Raw genomic sequence first — 20450 nt, 5'->3', positions numbered from 1 at the left:
TAACATTTCTTTGGACCATTTCTGGGTTGCTTGCTCAATCGACCAAACACCATTCACCTAAAACAGAGAACCAATCTGACAGAATGTTAAAATACATAAACAGTTGTGGGCAACACTGGCCGTGCTGGATGTAAAGTGAACAGGGTTATTGACTCCTGTCAGTTGTTCAGGAGTCGAAAAAGTTGGGTAGAATGACCTCTTCAGTCGTGTTGATCTACATTTCACACTCCTATACCTCCACCCGGAGTATCGCTGTGTGATCAGGGGTGGGGTGTGGTCCTTGGTGATGGAGGCAGCTCTCCTATGGACTCTGCGATGGTGGATGCTTTGCAGAGAAGGCAGTTGTGGTCTAGTGATCTATCCCTGCTGTTTTTACCACTTGCTGCAGATGTTTGCAGGCTAGCGCAGTGCTGCTGCCGCATCTTACAGTGTACAGTGATGCAGCGGGTTAAGATGGTCTCAACAATGCAACAACGCTGTAGTAGTTGCTGAAGATCTTAGGTGACATGCCAAACCTCCTCAGCCTCCTCAGGAAGTACAGCTGCTGTTCAGAGCGTCTTGAACAGCTGCGTCACTGTTTTTTGACCAGTCTGCGTGGTATTGAGGGACCAGGTGAGGTCCTCATTGATGTGGTAACCCAGGTATTTAAAAATGCTCACCATCTCAAACACAAGACCTTGGATGGACAGTGGCTGATGAGGATTTCCCTCCTTCCTCATATCAACCATCATCTCCTTCGTCCTGTCTGTATTGAGGGTGAGGTTGTTGTCCTCACATCATGACATCAGACTGGCCAACTCCATCCTGTAGGCCAATTTGTCCCCACCAGTGGTGGGTGTGAAGGTGTGATGCTCAATGTTGTTAGTGGCTATGCCCCGCAGGTGGGATGTGAATTTGAAGAGAAAGAGAAGTTCTGAAATGAGTTAAATGAAGTGATGAAGAATATTCCTAGAAATGAGAGAGTGGTAATTGGTGCAGACTTCAATGGACATGTTGGTGAAGGCAATAGAGGGGATAAAGAAGTGATGGGCAGATTTGGTTTACAGGATAGGAATGCAGAGGGACAGATGGTGATAGATTTTGCAGAAAGGATGGAAATGGCTGCAGTGCACACCTTTTTCCAGAAAAAACAGGAACATAGGGTAACTTATAAGACGAAGGAAAGGTGTACAAGACAGTGGTTAGACCAGTGATGCTGTATGGCCTAGGAACAGTTTTAATGATGAAAAGACAGGAGGCAGAACTAGAGATTGCAGAGATGTAGATGTTGAGGTTCTCTTTGGGAGTGACCACAATGGATCGGATCAGGAATGAGTCTATTAGAGGACAGCACATGTTAGATGTTTTGGAGAGAAGGTCAGAGAAGCCAGACTGAGATGGTTCCGTCATGCACAAAGGAGGGATAGAGAATATATAGGTAGACGGAATTGGAACTGCCAGGCGAGGAAGACCTTAGCGAAGATTTATGGACGTAGTGAGAGAGGATATGAAGGTAGTTGGTGTGTGAGAGGAGGATACAGAGAATTGGATTAGATGGAGAAAGTTGATTTGCTGTGGCGACCCCTGAAGTGAACAGCCGAAAGAAGAAGAAGAAGGAGAAGGAGAAGAAGAAGAAGAAGAAGAAGAAGAAGAAGAAGAAGAAGTGGTTTGTGTTATTACTGCACTGTCGTCAGCAAAATTCAGGATGATGATTTCCTCGTCGGAGGCGTCACAGTTGTGGTAAACAGGGTGTAGCGGATGGGGCTGGGGACATATCTCTGAGGAGTGCCTGTGTTTGCGATGATGCTGCCTGATGTCCCATTACCTATCCTCAGAGACAGGGGTACGCTAGTCAGGAGTTCCAGGAGTCTGTCACAGAGGGTGGGGAGCATGCTGAGGGTGGACATTTTGTGGGTGAGTTTTTTGGGCATGACAGAGTTCAAGGCGGTGCTGTAGTTCACAAAGAGCATCCTGATATAGGAGTCTATTTTCAAGGTGGAAGAGGGAGTAATGGAGGGTAGCAGCTATAGTATCTGAGGTAGACCTGTTGGACTGGGATGCAAACCGAAGGGGTTCCAGGTTGTCTTGATTACTGCTCTGAATGTCGGCTAGTGCCACTCTCTTAAAAAACCTCATAATGATCAGAGTGAGGTCTACTGGCCTGTAATCATTCAGGCAGGTGGGTGGGCTCTTCTTGTGAAGGAGGATGATGGTTGTATTCTTGAAGCGGGTTGAAGGGAGACCGGGGGGCAGTGATCTGGCTGAGGGAGAGGTTGAAGATTGGAGGTGAGGACATCAGCCAGCTCATTGGCACACACTCCTTCAACCATTAGGGATATTTGAGTTGTAAGTCTATAAAACCCACTGTAAAAACTAAATAACTCACTCTCAGTGCTGATTGTAGTTTGAATTCTGATGAAGAAGAAACACCTTTATTGTTGCATTCACTATACAGAGAGCACAACATCAGCGAAATTTGACTACTGCATTTAAACCAATATGGATGAACCCTGAGCAGAAAAGAGTTACTGAGCAGCGTTTTGCTCAGCAACTCACAGGCAAAGAGGGGCCTTGAATCTAACCAGAAAAAGTTTGGTACCAAGGATGACCGCTCTACCCCTTGAGCCACACTGCCCCCAATGTGTAGCTTATTTAATACCTGCTATACAACTTTTAATTAGTATGCTTTTCCGCCACATAGTGCTTACTGAAACTCAATTAATAAAGTCTCTAAAAGCCAGAATGTGGCAAATATTTTTAAATTACATTTTGAACAGCCAAAACCTCCTCTAAAGAACCATATTTATAGTACCAAAGTGGAGGTTACTGTTACATGCATTTGTATTTAAAAAAGGGCAATTTCATTGATATTGACATTTCATTGATACTCCCCGATTGGAGTCCCCGTAATGACCTACTGTATTTAATAGTCATATGATTAAAAGTGATCATCAGAACTAGAAATTTTCCAGTGATGTCTGAGAGGGAGTACAACTCTGGAAGCAGAGTGGGCTGTGCTTTATAATTCCCACTCCTCACATGGACGATTTAATTCTGGCTCACAGCGATACATCTACAGGAATTAAAGCTTTTGTTCAAAGTGGGCATTAATGTGTCTGCTAATTGGGACCGACAGTCTCAGTAGGATAAAGTCCTCCTCTCCCACGGCATCTAAAATAGAAAAGAGTTATAATTCAACATTAAGATTCCACGTATGTTTTTCTTGTTAAGAACATCCCCCTCTCACACTTTTTATCCATCTGAACGTCACTGCCTTGTATTTTTGACCAAAATTTAATAGTACTAGAAAGTATTGTTGAAAGATTTGGGTATAATTTCAGCTAAAGTATATTCATATAGATCAGGTTTTGGTTTGAAAAATCAAGACTTTGATGTAACTGTCTCCATATAATGAAGAACAGTTGGCTGCAAAATGAATATTATATATTTGACTCAGCACCCCTGAAATGCCATTTCAAAAAGTATTGCTTTGTAGATTTTCTTCTTTTTTTCTGTCTTCATTTATAAAGTTTTGTTGTTACATCACAGAATTTGTTCAAAATTTCCTGATTATTTTTGGCAATTTTGTCAGGTAAATTGCTTGTTTTTGTTGATAAATTGAACTTGAATATTTTCCTAATTGACCGATGGGATTTCCCATGTTTGTCTAGAACAGCTTATTTTGAGAACCTGTCCAAACAAAAGAGTCACGCTGTTAGAAATCCCATGATTGGGTTTGCTTAGTCCCCTGTCTTGTGTGACTATCAGAACTGTTATTATGAAATGGATTTGTGATACAGTGTTTTACACAGCTATGCCTGGCATGTGAACAGTTATGACTAGATAAAATCCTTGGATTCTTTACATGCCAGTAGGATGCTTGGTAGTGAAAGCATCAAGGCCCAGATTTAAGCCGTGGACATGCCTTTGTGGGTGAGAGATGACTGCGTTATATTAACAGAGATGTTTGGGAGCTATATTTTCCGCGTGGTTGTACAAGAGAGCTTCCGCAAAGACAGCCTGTTTGTGTAGATGACCCAGGTTATGAAAAGGGCTCTTCATTTACATGGGAATACTGTTTCTCTCAGACAGTAGTCCAGCAGTAACAGCCCACAATCAGAAATGTTATGGGATATAAAATGACGTGGAGTAAATATGCGTTCCTTTAATAGTGTAATTTCAATTACATAACCTTCTTGTGAAAGGTCATTCATCCAAAGAAGTGTAAGTCACATAGTGTGGTCATTTTAAAACTGTTTTTAGTTAGCAGATATTACTTATTACCTCTGCAATTCAGAACAACAGAGTAAATGCACTATATGGCCAAAAGTATTTGCTCACCCATCCAAATATTCTGAATCCGGTGTTCCAATCACTTCCATGGCCACAGGTGTATAAATCAAGCACCTTGGCATGCAGGCTGTTTTTACAAACATTTGTGAAAGAATGGGTCGCTCTCAGGAGCTCATTGAATTCTAGTGTGGAGCTGTGATAGGATGCCACCTGTGCAACAAATCAAGTCATGAAATTTCCTCGCTCCCAAATATTCCACAGTCAACTGCCAGCTGTATTGGAAGTGTTCTTATAATACAGTGTGAACAGCAATGTGGCCTGACAGTCAGTTTATGTGGCTTACCACAAAGTGGTACCACTTTGTGGTAAGCCACATAAACTGACTCAGCAGATGCTGAGGTGCATAGTGCAAAGAGGTCACCAACTTTCTGCAGAGTCAATTGCTACAGACCTTCAAACTTCATGTGGCCTTCAGATTAGCTCAAGAACAGTGCCCAGAGAGCGTCATAGAATGGGTTTCCATGGCTTAGCAGCAGCATCCAAGCCACACATCACCAAGTGCAATGCAAAGTGTCGGATGCAGTGGTGTAAAGCACGCCGTCACTGGACTCTAGAGCAGTGTAGAATCACGCTTCTTCATCTGGCAATCTGATGGACAAGTCTGGGTTTGGCTGTTTCTAGGAGAATGGTGCTTGTCTGATTGCATTGTGCCAACTGTGAAGTTTGGTGGAGGGGGGATTATGGTGTGGGTTTTTTTTCTGGCGCTTGGCTTGGCCCCTTAGTTCCCATGAAAGGAACTCTCAAAGCTTCAGCATACCAAGACATTTTGTACAATTCTATGCTCCCAACTTTGTGGGAATAATTTGGAGTTGGCCCCTTCCTTTTTCAACATGACTGTGCACCAGTGCACAAAGCAAGGCCCAAAAGACATGGATGGCAGAGTCTGGTGTGGATGCACAGAGTCCTGACCTCAACCTGATATAACACCTTTGGGATGAATTCGAGGGGAGCCTGAGAGCGAGGCCTTTTCATCCAACATCGGTGTGTGACCTCACGATTGCGCTTCTGAAAGAATGGCCAAAAATTCACACTCCTGAAACCTCATTGACAGCCTTCCAAGAAAAGTTGAAGCTGTTATAGCTGCAAAGGGTGGACCAATGTCATATTGAACCCTATGGATTAGGAATGGTATATCACTTAATCTCATATGCGAGTCAAGGCAGAGGAGCGAAGACTTTTGGCCTTATAGTGTATTGGTATTCAAGGTGATCACTTATGACATTATACATGTTGAAATATGTGTAAATAAACGTTTCTTTTACAAGAACAAATTTTTGTTTATTGACCTTGGGCGTATTCTTTGGTTCTTTGTTGTCACTATAAACTATCTCTATATTGACAAATATATAATGTACACATATGTAATGTGTATATGTATGTTATATTCAATTGTGTGTGCAATTTTCTTATATTTTCTGAAATTGATGTGACGGAAAAGATTTTTATTGAACTTGAATTGTGGGACGTAGTTCCTTTGATCTGCTTTGCAAAGCTTAGTCGAAGGATTCAGATCCAGAGAAGTTCTTGCCAAAGTCGAATCTGATTCAACTGGATTCCTAACTTTACTTTCCCTCTTTAGAAAAAAAACAGAACATTTTTTCCTGTTTCTGTGTGTGTGTGTGTGTGTGTGTGTGTGTGTGTGTGTGTGTGTGTGTGTGTGTGTGTGTGTGTGTGTGTGTGTGTGTGTGTGTGTGTGTGTGTGTGATGTGCGTGTGCGTGTGAATGTATGCGCATCACAAAGTTTAACCATAAATTGAACTGTATCTGGTCTCATCCTCCCCTCGTCTCTTTGCAGAGAGACAACCCTGGCCGTGTACATCCTCTCTCTGATTGGGATGCTGGTTTATGCATTCACTCTCAATCTGGGTCACCTGTGGGTGGTGTTTATCACGGCTGGAGGTTTAGGGTAGGTAATCATCTTGGGGTAAAGGCCCGCTGGCTGATAAGGGCTTTTGGCTGGGAAAATCCAATGTGTGATACCCTGCAGTTATATTTACCTCATTTTGATGTGCATGTTTGTTTCATTAGTTATTATCACTATAATTTTAGGAAACCTGCAATCTTGGTTTAATAAAGCCTTAGTAAAGTCAGACAAGTAATTATGCAGTCCTTGGATACTTTATGCTTCTGGGAGAAATGTGTTTGTGCTAATTTGATATAGATTTCCAACTTTCCTAACACTGAAACTATAAATATTAAATCCATCAAAAACAGGAATCATCTATTTAAATCCAATATTTCAGTGAAGTATAAATACCACCGGCATTTGTTATGTGAGATCAACATTGTTGTAATTTGATTTTGACACATTTTGGACAAATTTCGATGACATATATCATACAGAGGACTTTTTTGTACAAATAAATCACGATTCACAATTGTTCATTTATGTTTTGCCAAATTATTGATATTGTTCTATCAATGTTCTGAGATTGAGCCATTCTCTTAATATGATTTCTTTAAATTGCAAGACGCAAAGAAAATACTACACTCCATGGAAGAGTATTAAAGTTGTTCATTATGCCCAACTTGTAGTCTTAGCTCTAAAACTCCCACACAACTATTAATCACTTAAAAAAAGATGATAAGGAAATCACTACAACCTTGATGGGTTGAAAGTTTCAAGGCAATACGGTATGCTGAATTATATCGGGGTATGTCATAGTCATAACATGTAATAGCTTGAATGTGTTTCTTTCTGGGCATTCTATCAAATTGCCTTGAAAGGGTCTGATGGGGTGTTGAGACATACAATTAATTTCTCCCATTCCTTGCAATTGACTGCTCTTTCAGTACCATAAAATATCTGGGAGAATCAGTATTTCCTCTTTCAAAAGTTTTTCTAACTCAACAAACAACATTCATCCAACTGCAGAGTCCACATGATTTATCCTTACAGTTGTTGCTATTTAGGGTAAGCTGATTATGGCAGTTTCTGGTTTCCATGGCAATACCTCATTGCAATTTTGATTTCCAAAACTGGGTTGAGCCACTCGTTAAGATACTTTTTCCCTCAATTAAGAATACAGCTGTTTGGTATTCTTTGGCAAAAAAGATGAAATGCACACTTAGTTTTAACTTTCCCTTTGTTCATTCTGCAGTTTCTTCATGACGGGATACCTTCCCCTAGGCTTTGAGTTCGCAGTGGAGCTCACCTACCCAGAATCGGAGGGAACGTCTTCGGGACTTCTCAACTGCTCAGCACAGGTCAGTTTGTGGCACCGTGCTTGGAACTTTGAGACACAGCTTAAAAATGTAAGACATGATATTAAGGAGGACATTGTATTGGTAAGCAGCTCTAAATGTCAATCTCATTTCAGATTTTTGGGATCATTTTCACCATCTGCCAGGGGAAGATAATTGATAAATGGGGCACTTTAGCAGGAAATATCTTCCTGTGCATCTTTCTGCTGATTGGTACTTTAATGACAGGTAAGGAATTATACCTTTTCTTGGTTTAGGTTTGTCCCAAGATTACAATGCAGGTATAACTGTCTGAGAATGTTGACCTTATGTCAGATATAGACTTTTTAAAAACCATGATCATGTTGCACATGATATGTAATAACATTAGAACCCCGGTCATTTAACCGACAGGTGCCTGCAGTTGTTTCTTCCACTAGATAAGAGCACCGACTAGTGGCTGAATGAATTATTCTGTCAACGTTTAATTCTTTTGCATTCAATTAGACCAACAGCAGAAATGATAAATATGTGAAATAAATGATACTAGATGAAATATGATAAAGGCTATGATTTAATGTTAAATGCATTTTAATTATCAGAGAAAAATTATGTTTTTCTCTCACAGAGCTGAGCTCACAGACAGGAGGCTGGTTTAGGATTTGATGGATGATGAAGTGAGCATAGTTTTTTATGGTCTCTAGACTAAAAGAAATCAGCCCATACTTTATGACTCCAGAAACCCCATTATTCACAAAAGTTGTGTTTTAAGAGTTCATGAACTCAGGGTCGCGAGGGATGCAAGCTGTCATCCTAGCTGTCATCATGCAAGAGGCATGGTACTGGACTGGTCGCCAGTCAATCGCAGGGCCATCCTCTCACTCATTCAGAGCAATTTTTACCAATTAACCTGCTGCATGTTTTTGGACCGTGGGAGGAAACCCATGCAGACACGGGAAGAACATGCAATCTCCACACACAACGGACCCCATATCTGAATCAGACCAGGGTCCTTCGTGTTGTTAGGCCTAAGGGCTAACCACTGTGCCACTGTGCTACCCCAATGAATAATCCAATAATATATAAATAGATACAATACAAAAATCATCTTTCTTTAACATTTGGTTTATCTGAAAACAGTACAAAGAAGATTATTCTGAATTTTAACATTTTGAACATTTCACCGATAAAGAGCTAAATTGCTTGTAGGTGACAGTGTCATGTTTGGGTTGACGCCTTTGGAAAGACACAATCAACCATTCAGAAGCACAGATGGGCACTTTGTGAAAAACTGCAGGCTAATAGTACAAAAGTTGGAAAACAACGTTGTGAATGATTTATACTTTCAACGCTTCAACAGTGATCTTTTCTCAGGGTAAAACAAGCTCTCGTCCAAATTTATTGAAACATGTCAAAAATCTATCAAGGTCATTTGTTTGAACATTAGATATGCTGTCGTGTGTATTAATTGGATACAGGCAAAGAACTCCATCTGTCTTAACTGACTTTTTAAACAGCCTCTAAGAGGAGCCAATTTTGTAATTATAACTTTTTGTTTTTTTCCTGTCACCCTTTTTTTTGTGAATCACAGGATTAATCAAGTCTGATCTCCGGCGACAGAAGGCCAACATCCAGGCGGAGGGGCAGGCAGTGAGTGTACGTAACTAATACAAGTGGGATTGTTCTCTCCCAGCGGACGGGGAGAAAGAGTGATTCTGACTTGTGTTTCGGCTGAATTGACTAACAGGGTTCCGCATCCAGCATGGACACACATCAGCACAGGGGATGCATGGCTATCTCAACCCACTGAAAACTCCCAATGTCCTCCTCTGCATGCAGAACGCGCAGCCTGTCTGCTTGATTGACAGCTCTGTCCATTGACAGCAGCATGGTTTTCAAACTCTTCTCCAGTTCAACACTTGCAAAGATGCACTTTTTGCTCTTTCTTTCGGGTGCAGTTGACAGCTGTAAAATATCTATAGCAGGGGTCTCAAACTCGCAGCCCCGCCCGATGATAGTTTTTTGTCCCTGCCTTGATATGAAAAGTTTAATGTTAGTGCGGCCCGCGAGTTTGATATGTATGGCACTTTACCATGTAAATTGACATAAAAGTGGGGGCAACAAACTATCGTCCAGTGGGCCGCAATTGGCCCATTGGCCACGAGTTTGAGACCTCCATCTATAGAATTATTTTTCCTGTTTTCAATGGATTCATATTAGAAATCTCAAATCATTGCCTGTAGATTAAACAAGTCTCAATTGCATTGATGTGACTTAAAGTATTTTCCTAAACAGTTCAAAGTGTAAGAATCCAGTGAAATGAAAAGACATTTCATACATCAGCTGCTCAATTCACCTCTGTGTTTTAACTAAAAATTCAAACAAAAATCTGTTGGAGCTTCTACTTTTCTTTCTTCTCCTTTCTAATTGCATCCTAAAATATTTTTCCATTTAAAATGGGCTCCAGTTATCCTGCACACAAAGAGAACTGATGATTTGTTAGGAAGTTGTCAGAAGTGATTGGACTTACATTACAGAAACAAAAAACAAAATTCTCAGACATATTCAACATGTTTTGTCTCATTTTGCAAGATTAAGAACAGCAGTGGATACTGTTCGGGGCCTGGGGTACCCTGAGGTTGGAAGTTTAGGTTCAGCAATTAAATATTCTAAATATAAGGTAGGACTAGGATCAAACCATACCCCCACAATTTGTAAGAAATTTGCAAATATTAGCAAATAATTTTGAAAAAGTTGAATAGATAATGATAAAAAGAACAGAAGAAATCAAATATTTCATATATGTGATACATAAATATATAAATGGCTTTAAAAATTATCACAACAGAATGGAGTTCTGACAAACAGCTTATTGATAGAGGAAAAAAAAGCAGTCTGAGAAAAGATGGCAGAACAGTTTTGAGACCTAGATAGCCCTATATTTATGCACGTTGCTGGGTGTGCAGTGGTTTCTGGGGGCCAGAGGGTTGTGGTGGCTTGCTGAAGTAGCTAATGAACGATGAGGCTCCACTGGGCCCGTCAGAGGTGTGACACCCAAGCTATTGTTCCAGCCTACAGGCTCTGAGGCTTCGGTGTTGGAGTACGGGGCAACAGCCTCCAGCAGCCCCTGGCAATGGCAGTCTTGATATAAACCCACAATCCCAATTAAACCAAAACACACCTGCCAAGGTAGGGGAAACACAATCTTTTGAAGTCTCAGCACAAAAATCCCCCCCCCCCCCACACACACACAGATGACTTGCATTGTTTCCCACTTAAATAAAATGGTTCTCCCGCATCTCAGTTAAAAGCAGCTAATCTGGGATTTTTAACCTTTCCGTGTTGGTTTTGAAAAAAAAAAAAGGGGAGGGTTAATGGAATTTCAGTCAGTGCTGTAGACAGTCTGTCAAATTCTTCGTCCACTGTTTGTCATTTTAAACTTCTTTGATCAAGCAGGTTTTGAATGCTTTTAAATGTCCGAGTTTTTTGTGCAGAATAGATGTCTAGAATATTGTGTCTCTGTTAATTATGTTTGGATAGTGTAATCTGTCTGTATGCTCTGATGAATTGTGAGTATTTTCCGCTTTTGTTTCACACTGTGATTGAAACTAATGTGTCCTTCACAGAGAAACACAGATGATCCAAAAGTAAGCATTTCTCGTCCTGAGATACTCAAAGAGGGGAAGTTGTGAGATGACCCTTCTTGATGAAAAGGAAGAGACGGGTATTGGTCCTTCCGAAGCACACTGACATTGTACACAGATAAATGGTTTTAAATCAGAAATACTCCTCAGGGTCAAAGAAAGGATCCTGTGAGAAGTTTGCACATAGATACTAATCAACATATCAGCCGTGACTCAGCCGTGTGAATACAGTATGACCCATCAGACCTGCTGGACATTAAAGTGCTGAATGACATAATGTCCCGTTGGACATCACACTCCGGCCCGAACGGCAGAGACACACACTGGAATCCCAAGTGCAAATTTGTCTGTTTCCAGGCAAAAGCACAAGCCAGTCATGCATGGCATGACACTTGAATCCTCAAAGGTTTTTTTACATTCCTGTGTGAAAAAGAAGAAAAACAAAATTATTTCATCTGATGTTTTTATTTAGACCCACTTGTCCCCATTTTAGCGACTCCATCATGTTCATGGGTATTAACGAAATTTCCTATGCATTATCATGAGCAATATTTTAATTGCATATGTTTTTTACTATTGGCCCAATAAAATGTGCCAACTGTTGTATGGCTGAAGGTTTCAATTTGAGGGGTCTCCTTTTCAAGGATATCACAGTGACTGTGTTTTCCTGTCTCATCAGTCAGGTGGCCACGCAGCTCTACCTGCCATTCAGGATTATGTGGAAGTAATACTTCTGAACACTGTTGATTGCAACTATGATTGATGCTATGCATCTGAGTAGATCTTGGAAGGAAAATAATTTCCTTACTTTACCGTAAGCAATAGCTCAAAGAATTTTGTGGTGGTAGAAAATGTTGGCTGTGAATATTTAGAGAAATTTGGGAGAGGTGGAGATGAGTCAATCTATTGCACATAAAATAATATTTTATACCTGTCACTCATAGCTCATAAATGTGTTACTGATGTGTCAGTTCTTGAGCAAACTTTATGTCATTTGTTTGATGTGTTGTGACTTGAGGTCAGGTGATATTCAGCATTATGTAATGATTGTGTAATTTTGAGAGATATTAGTTAGATACTTCCGTGGTATTTTACATTTTCATGTGAATTAGTTCCGAGTGTACAACCATCATTACATACCTACTCATGTCTGTACTGATGTTTTTCTTGACCTAAGTAACACTGAATGGTTTTTATAAACAGGAAATTAAAATATAAGTACCAATCATGTTAAAAACAAGAATGGACTCATTAAAGTATCTGTTTCATGTGATTTAATAAACTCTGAATATATATCTTCCTTATTTGTCTCCATGCCCTCCTTTCAGTTTTTCCCTTCAAGGGTCATCACAGCGAATTAATCGTCTCCATCTAACCCTATTCTCTGTATCGTCCTCTCTCACACCAGCTACTTTCATAGATTCTCTCACTGCATCCATAAATCTTCTCTTTGGTCTTCCTCTAGACCTCCTGCTTGGCAGCTCCAAATCCAGCATACATCTACCAATATATTCACTATCCCTCCTCTGTTCCTGACTGAACCATCTCAGTCTGGCTTCTCTGACCTTCTCTCCAAAACATCTAACATGTGCCTCTGATAGGCTCATTCCTGATCCTATCCATCCTTGTCACTCCCAAAGAGAACCTTAGCATTTTCATTTCTGCAACCTCCTGTCTGCCTCCTTTCATCATTGTCACTGTTTATGGTTCATCAACTTTATCCCTCTATAGTTGCCGCAGTTCTGCACATCCCCCTTATTCTTAAGAATGGGCACCATCACAATTCTTCTCCATTCCTCAGGCATCTTCTCACTCTAAGATCCTGTTGGAAAATCTAGTCAGAAACTATACCACTACCTCTACCTCCCCCCCCCCCCCCCCCCTTACTGTCCAACCGAGCATACAAGTCATCATACGCCCTTTGTTTTGCCTTTGCTTCCTCTATCTTTACCTTACACCGTATCTCCCTGTACTCCTGTCTGTTCTCTTCAGTTCCGTCAGTATCCCACTTCTTTGCTAACCGCTTTCTGTCTCCTGCACTTCCTCATTCCACCATCAGGTTTCCTTATCTACTTTCCTTCCAGATGACACACCAAGTACTCACCTACCTGTCTCCCTGATATCATTAGCTGAAGTTGTCCATTCATCGCTCTCCCTGACCACCCAGAGACTTTCTCAACTCCTCCCTGAAAACCATCCAACACTTCTCCCTTTTCAGCTTCCACCACTTTGTTCTCTGCTCTGCCTTTGTCCTCTTGATCTTCCTTGTCACCGGAATCATCCTATAAACCACGTCCTATGCTGTCTGACTACACTCTCACCTACAACTACTTTGCAGTCACCATTCTCTTTCAGATTACCTCGTCTATACAAGATGTAGCCTACCTGCATGCTCCTACCTCTGCTCTAATAAGTTACCATATGTTCCTGTCTTTTCTGGCAAAAAGTGTTCACTACAGCCATTTCCATTCTTTTTGCAAAGCCAACCGCCATCTGTTCCTTTGCATCCAAATCTGCCTATCACTTCCTCATCCCCTCTATTGCACCAACATGCCCATTGAAGACTGCACCAATTACCACTCTATTATCTTCATGTAACTCATTCCAGAACGTCTTCTTCTCCTCAACCTGACATCCCACCTGCAGGACATAGGCACTAACAACACTGAGCATCCCACCTTCAATTTCCAGTTTCACACTCCTCAGTCTATCTGACATTCTTTTCACCTCCAGAACATTCCTAACAAGCTCCTCCTTAAAGATAACTCCTACTCCATTTCTCTTCCTGTCAGTACCATGATAGTACAACTGAAAGCCTGTTCCTAAGAGTCTAGCCCTACTACCCCTCCACCTGGTCTCCTGGACACAGGCCAACCTTTCTTCTCTGCATCATGTCGACCAACTCTATCTTTTCCTGTCATCGTCCCAATATTCAAAGTCCCTACTCTAACTACCAGACTCTTGTCTTTCCTCTTCTCTCTCTGCTCTCTACTCTCTCTCTGAACATGCCTTCCTCCTCTCCTTCTTAAACCTGCAGTTGCCCAAATTCCACTGGTACTGTAGGTCATCAGTACCAACAGTGGTCATTGTTGACCTGGGCCTCAACCGATCCGGTATGACATTATGAAGTTTGATTCGCATGTTTGGTTTTGGCAAAAGTTTTACGCTGGATGACCATCCAGGTGCAACTCTCTGTATTTATCTGGGTTTGGGACTGACTCAGGGATACACTGGCCCGTACCACCCTGATGCTGCATTATCTTGCTTCTTCTTCTTTCGGCTTTTCCCTTCAGGGGTCGCCACAGCGAATCAACTTTCTCCATCTAACCCTTTTCTCTGTATCCTCCTCTCTCACACCGACTACCTTCATATCCTCTCTCACTACGTCCATAAATCTTCTTTGGTCTTCCTCGAGACCTCTTGCCTGGCTAATTTGTAATTTGTGCTTTTCCATTTTCAAGAAATTCTCATCAGGGAATTTCGGAGTTCATCCCAGAAAACCTCTTTATTCGGTTGACTATAATTAAATCTTAATTAAACTGTAACCACAATTGATATTTTACTGATACACATTTTTAAGTTGCACACAAATTCTCAATTTTTCTTATCAGAAAAGAATGCATTTATGGTGGCTTCTTGCTTTTAGAAGAAATTAAGAATTTAGTAAAGTTGTCTTGGGATTTTACTTCTTTCTCAATTTCCATGATAAAACAATTTACTTTCTTTCAAACTGTCTAGGCAAATCTTTTATTTGTTCAATTGTATTCTTTCCAGAGTTTTTTAATTGGAACCCATAAAGATACATATTTCTCGTGTTACAAAGGAAAACAGTGTAGGTTCACAGAAACAGTAATCATCAAGTTCAAAAATCTCAACAATTCATCATGTAAAATATACTAATCAAAATGTGTGATTCTTGCGACATTTCAAGCATTGGGTTCACGTGCCTTAAAGAATAGATCAACTACAGTTATCTTACGGGGTTTGAGGGGGTTAAAACAAACAAACAAATAGGCACAGGTGACACATGCTATTTTCATTCAGGAATGACTGGATAGTTAAGAACGCTCATTACATTTTTTTTCTATGTACCATAATATGTTATCATTGTGAACTTAGATGTTATCAAATAATTATTGTTCAAAACATTACAAACTTCACAACATGAAACCTCCATTTATTGATTAACATGTTCTGATCACAGTGAAAAAACAAAACAAAACAGCACATTTACTGGGGTGAACTGCAGCTACACAAGGAGGAGTCACTTACTGTTTGTAACAGTAACACCGACTATACAACATGAGTTAGAAAATACTAAATACAACCCTGATTGTGATTTAGTACTATGCAAACATTTTCAATCATAGCAAAGAAACAAAATGACATCAGAGCTTATGTTCTTTGAGGCTGAAAGCAGCACACTGCCACCAGTCAAAATCTATCTGGTGTGGAAATTCAAACCGCCAGGGTTTAATTACGTTTCTTCTGATGTGCTCCTACTTCTTCTTGGGTCTCTGGAAAACACTGGAAACCAATCAGCATCCCTATGACAGAGAAACCTAAACAGAATATGCTACATGTTACATATCAAAAATGAAACGATTATCCCCTGGTGGGGATCCAAGATCTTGTATATATAATGATGCCCTCAAGTTATAACAGGTTAAGAGAGAGATTATCATATTGAGAAACTGCACTCCTTCCTCAGGAACATGGCAAACTCATTAGAGTTTACTTGTTCCTCTGTCCCTGTATTTTGAGATCTGATCCTACATTCAAAAATATGTCCCAAACATTTGAGAAAAAAAAAACATTTCAAAACAATCTTGAACAAAATATTCAAAAGTTATGTTTCGTAACTGCTTCGCTCTTTTACGGTTTTTATATGCTCATTCTGCAAATTTCAATTTTTTTTTTTTACAAATTTTTTGGGAATAGCTTGCAAATTTTAATGACATTTCAATGACTATTAATTATGCATTTGGGGTGACTCTTAAAAGATCCCACATTGAAGCTGGGCACACCCTCGACGAGTCGCCACTTGATCACAGGACCACATAGGCATTCACTTTCTCATTCACACATCTGGCCAATTTAGGATCCAATCAACCTACTGGATGTTTTTTGACTGTGGAAGGAAAACAGAGAACCCACGGGAAACTTGCACAGACACAGGGAGAACATGCAACTCCACACAGAAATGCCCCCTGTTGAGATTAAACTAGGAACTACTAACCACTGCACCGCTATGCTGCCCTTGATCAATAAATTAAATCCACAAAGTGATTGCAGTGTCAGATGTTATCCCATCAATATATTCGCGAGTAGTAAAGCCTGCTATGATATATGGCACTACTTACATAAAATTGGATTATGGTTACAGGTTTGTAGTCAGAAAAAAAACTATTTCTGAATAATTAACTTCAAAATTTGTGACATATAGGTTTTTACACAATGACCTTCATTCATTCTATGTAAAACGTACTTGCCACAATGAGAGGTGCCATGACCCCAATTGTCAGAGGAGCTGTTTTGTAGATGAAGGCCTCTGACAGGAAATGACCCAGCGCCAGCACAAATGTCCATAAGGTTATGTGATAAAGCCTGCAAGAGCCAGTGTGACAACTGTGAGAACCCACCATAATATTGTTGACACAAACCTGGTGCTGAACGTGATGATCTGTCTTACGTTCTGTTCTGGATGTCAATGGCACAGGAACAGCGGATAATCGACGACAGCAAGGTCCAAATGCCAAACGTTCGAGCTTGAAGGCCGTTCACTGAGGACAAGGTAAGATATTGAAATACCAAAAATCCTGTTATTTAAGAGAATGAAAAAAACCCAAGTATCCAGATTTAGTTGAATTTGGCCGTGGCAGAAGATTATTGAAGTGTGAATATGTCACGTGTTATCGACCAAATTTAGGAATCAATATTGGATGACAACAACAAACAGATAAACAAAACTACAGGTATTAGAAGTCACACTTGCTTGGGAAATTTAGAGGTTCATAGCTGAGGGGCTGTGAATAAACTAACTTCATACATCTCTCAAAAATCTAGCCCTGATCAACCCGTAAACATCTCAATAATAGTGTTTTGATCAATCCATATTGACACACATACAGTGCTAATATCAGGTGATATTAATATAACAGAAAGCTTACCAAATTCTGGCGTGCCTGTGTAAAGCTTCTCTGAGAGGAAACTGTGATCCCTGAAACTCTGCACTGTGTTTCCCATCGCAATCACCGAAACCATCACCAGCCAGCTCCGCAGGACGTTCAGAAAGCGACTCATGTCTTTTGGCAGAGTCTGATAAGAACAATGGGTCAATGTGTGTTCACCTATTTACCTACCTAACTGATTTAAACAACGGGATAACTAAAAAAAAACACAAGTAGTCTGGTTATGTTGCACAGAAGATGTACTAGCCTACCTGTTAACACCAAAGTGACTGTAAGCTAGCATGTCATTACCCTGTAATAACCGAATAAAAATCCTGATTACTTTACCATGGTGTTCAAAATCATAGGGACTGGTATTTACCTGACGGAGTATTTTGGATCAGAGAGTGGACATGTCAAAAAGTTAGAACCAGGTGTAACACAAATACTACTGAACGACCATAAATGCTGCGTTCACTCATGCACTGTGGGTTTATCCAATCGGGGCGTAGAAAAAAAATGACTCCATCCTGTCGTACCACCGTTCTGATTGGCGCTTTTTAACAAACTAGACCACGCCCATTTTAATATTTACCTATAGCCATTGCCAAACATAGTCACGTGTTAATCAACGTTTAGCCAAAGATGACATCCCGGGCAAGATAGTGCACTGCAAGGATGTGAGCGTGCAAGATGATAATATCTGCTGTCCCTTCAATAGCTCAAAACGGTATCAATACCCCGGATGTAATATGCTGGGCATTAGTGTTTTCAATAATAGTACCACTCTCATAACAATACGCTGGTCGTCAGAGAAGTATGTAATGATTGGTTCAATGATAATTTACGTTTTAGATCATGTTGGATGAACGGGGAGAATCATTCGTTCGTTTGAGAAATTGTTTTAAATCTACGGTACACCAACGAGACGACTCCTTCGACCCTCCTACCCCCGACGTTTGCAATGAGAGAGCGCATGCTCAATGTAGCGTTGCTACTCAGTTGTTGTAGTTACCAGGAAGATTAACCGCGATGATGAACTGTCAATGCTGATACCAGGTAGCTAGCAGTTAACAGACTGGGGAAAAAAAAAAAACAAGTTTATTATGGCGCATCTGAGGTTTGCATTGCTCGGCGTGTGAGGGAGTCGCTTCCAGTAGAGCTGCTGTTTTGATGTTAGCTTTCCATGCCTATCGTTAAGGGGAAACTTAATCACCAAAAAGCAAGTAGCTTCTTAATACTAATTAGCTAACGTTGTCTTGACCGTGTCTGGTCTAGCCACAGTCAGTTGAATTTATGTAATATGTTTTCTAACGTGTCCTATCAGCTGTGGGTTAATAAAAAGAACGCCACGACAGATTATCTAGACCATGTGAAATTGTATGCTAATTATCCATCAGTAGAATGCGTTCTTGCATCAAGCCTTAATAAAAACGTGTCCAACTGACATACGTCCTTTTGAAAAAGATCGTTGACGGTTCTAATCTCACCTTTATTTGCATCAGGTATCAGAAAGGAGACCATGATAAACTTTAACAGTTGATCCAAGTGCATCGGCCATCTCGTTTGCGTTCATCGTGGAGATGCCGGCTGTCAACCAGCTCCAAGAGGGTTCTGAATCCTCCTCAGAAGACGAGGAGTGAGTAAAAATTTGCACATATTAATAATGCACCTGACTACATATGTAAACATCATTGAAGTAAAGAACAAATTGCTTTCGTGCAGTGTACAGTTTTAAAGGACCACAGGTTGCATTAAAACTGGCTGAATAAAAATGGAGCCATATATAAGAAGTTTTTATTCGTAACCACATATTTGCAGCCTTGCGTCACATAGTATTTTTCTCCTGATAATATGTATGGATATGTATTAGTAACGGTCTTTGTAGCTCAGACGTATTTCAGGTGACTGGGAATGTTGAACGTTTTAGAACTTTTTTAATAATCAGTGACAGGTTCAGCAGGACTATAGAGGGCAGCATCAAGCTTTAGATCATAGTTGTGACAGATGGTCTGTCGTCCCTGCCAACTATTTTCCTCTGAAGATTTACTTAATTAGATTCTAATATAATTATAATGGCAGAGAGTCACTGTTTTTGGCTTCTGATAAATTTCCATATCCCAAAAGTCATTTTGATCATGCCATTTGAGTCTTACTTTTTCAGCTGATAGTTTGGTTTTCACTGACAGAGAAATATAAACTGAACAGGAAATGTGATAAAGAAAGCTGATCAATATTGTAGTGTCTTTTCACACTTCTAACCCATCAAGGCACAGTCAGACATGTTTCACTTTTTTAGAATTTTTGTGTCTGCAGTACATTTTGGAACAATTCAGTCAGACTATTACAAGGTTAAATGTGCTTTCCAATTAATGGCCCTGACATTAATATAAATATCAAAATGAAACTGAAAATCACCTCAATAAGGAACTGTGAATACTGCAAAGAGAGAACATATACCATGATAGCATAATAGGCAGGTTGACAAACAGATATTAATGAAAAATGCAATTTAAAATATTATTAACACAGTTGGTGCTCTTAACCAAGAATAATAGAATGTCATTTTTATTTCAACAGTGGAAAAAAACGGTTGAATTTAGAAGTGAATAGACCATCAAACAGAATGCAGTAAAACTACAATTTTGACATGTTCTCCATACAACTACATTTCAGGTGCATTATCCAAAAATAACTGTTTCAAAAAAGTCTACATCGTCAGAGGTTTGTCAGTTACAAGGATACTGCTTTTATGTTTTTTGTTACCCAATGTTTGCAGCTTGTGAAATTTTTTTTGGAATATTATTATGACTTCTCAAATATTTAAGGGCCTTAAATGTGGTTTATTTACCAAATGAATAAGCTGTACCATAATCGAAATACCTTTCATGCAATCAAGATATTTCTGTCAAGAATATATCTTCGGCTTTGTGCAAAATATCTGAATACCCTAAGCTGAGGGTTGCAATTATTTACATGCCTCCTGTCTTATCTAGATTAGCCATGACTGATTAAATGGTACTCCATCAACATGCTACCATATCTTAGTCTTAGCCCATGATAAGCAGGCTGTGTCAGGTACTATCAGATAGACTTGACATTTTGTTTTCGCTACATTACA

At 40.0% G+C, this 20450-nt stretch overlaps 3 protein-coding genes across 10 annotated transcripts in view; 2 read left to right on the top strand and 1 right to left on the bottom strand.

Moving 5' to 3' along the window:
• flvcr2a (FLVCR choline and putative heme transporter 2a) overlaps positions 1–12463 on the top strand; it is a 29658-nt gene extending 17195 nt beyond the window's left edge. For 2 of the 5 annotated variants that reach the window (XM_086149475.1, XM_086149436.1), the window contains 6 exons: positions 6128–6238; positions 7434–7539; positions 7653–7764; positions 9107–9171; positions 11142–11162; positions 11839–12463. In XM_086149475.1, the coding sequence (XP_086005601.1) occupies positions 6128–6238; positions 7434–7539; positions 7653–7764; positions 9107–9171; positions 11142–11162; positions 11839–11922 (499 nt within the window). In that variant the 3' untranslated portion in view covers positions 11923–12463. Of the gene's footprint in view, positions 1–6127; positions 6239–7433; positions 7540–7652; positions 7765–9106; positions 9172–10586; positions 10705–11141 lie in introns of all 5 variants that reach the window. The other 3 variants (XM_086149454.1, XM_086149445.1, XM_086149465.1) reach the window with 3 other exon arrangements.
• Positions 12464–14878: 2415 nt separating this feature from the next.
• On the bottom strand, positions 14879–17836 carry erg28 (ergosterol biosynthesis 28 homolog). Its single transcript, XM_086151183.1, has 5 exons — positions 17712–17836; positions 17330–17477; positions 16852–16942; positions 16648–16766; positions 14879–15721 (listed from the first exon to the last, which is right to left on the bottom strand). The coding sequence occupies exons 2-5, from the start codon at positions 17460–17462 to the stop codon at positions 15633–15635; spliced, it is 432 nt and encodes a 143-aa protein (XP_086007309.1). The 5' UTR covers positions 17463–17477; positions 17712–17836; the 3' UTR covers positions 14879–15632.
• Positions 17837–18023: 187 nt separating this feature from the next.
• Positions 18024–20450, top strand: part of ttll5 (tubulin tyrosine ligase-like family, member 5) — a 56534-nt gene continuing 54107 nt past the window's right edge. For all 4 annotated transcript variants that reach the window (XM_086149364.1, XM_086149381.1, XM_086149372.1 and 1 more), the window contains exons 1-3: positions 18024–18059; positions 18185–18388; positions 18835–18968. In XM_086149364.1, the coding sequence (XP_086005490.1) occupies positions 18913–18968 (56 nt within the window). In that variant the 5' untranslated portion in view covers positions 18024–18059; positions 18185–18388; positions 18835–18912. The remainder of the gene's footprint in view (positions 18060–18184; positions 18389–18834; positions 18969–20450) is intronic.

The sequence above is a fragment of the Fistularia commersonii genome, chromosome 1, assembly GCF_037954325.1.
Source record: "Fistularia commersonii isolate RoL2024-O1a breed Wild chromosome 1, RoL_Fcom_v1.0, whole genome shotgun sequence".
NCBI lineage: Eukaryota > Metazoa > Chordata > Actinopteri > Syngnathiformes > Fistulariidae > Fistularia > Fistularia commersonii.
This window is presented reverse-complemented; position numbering and strand designations above follow the sequence as displayed.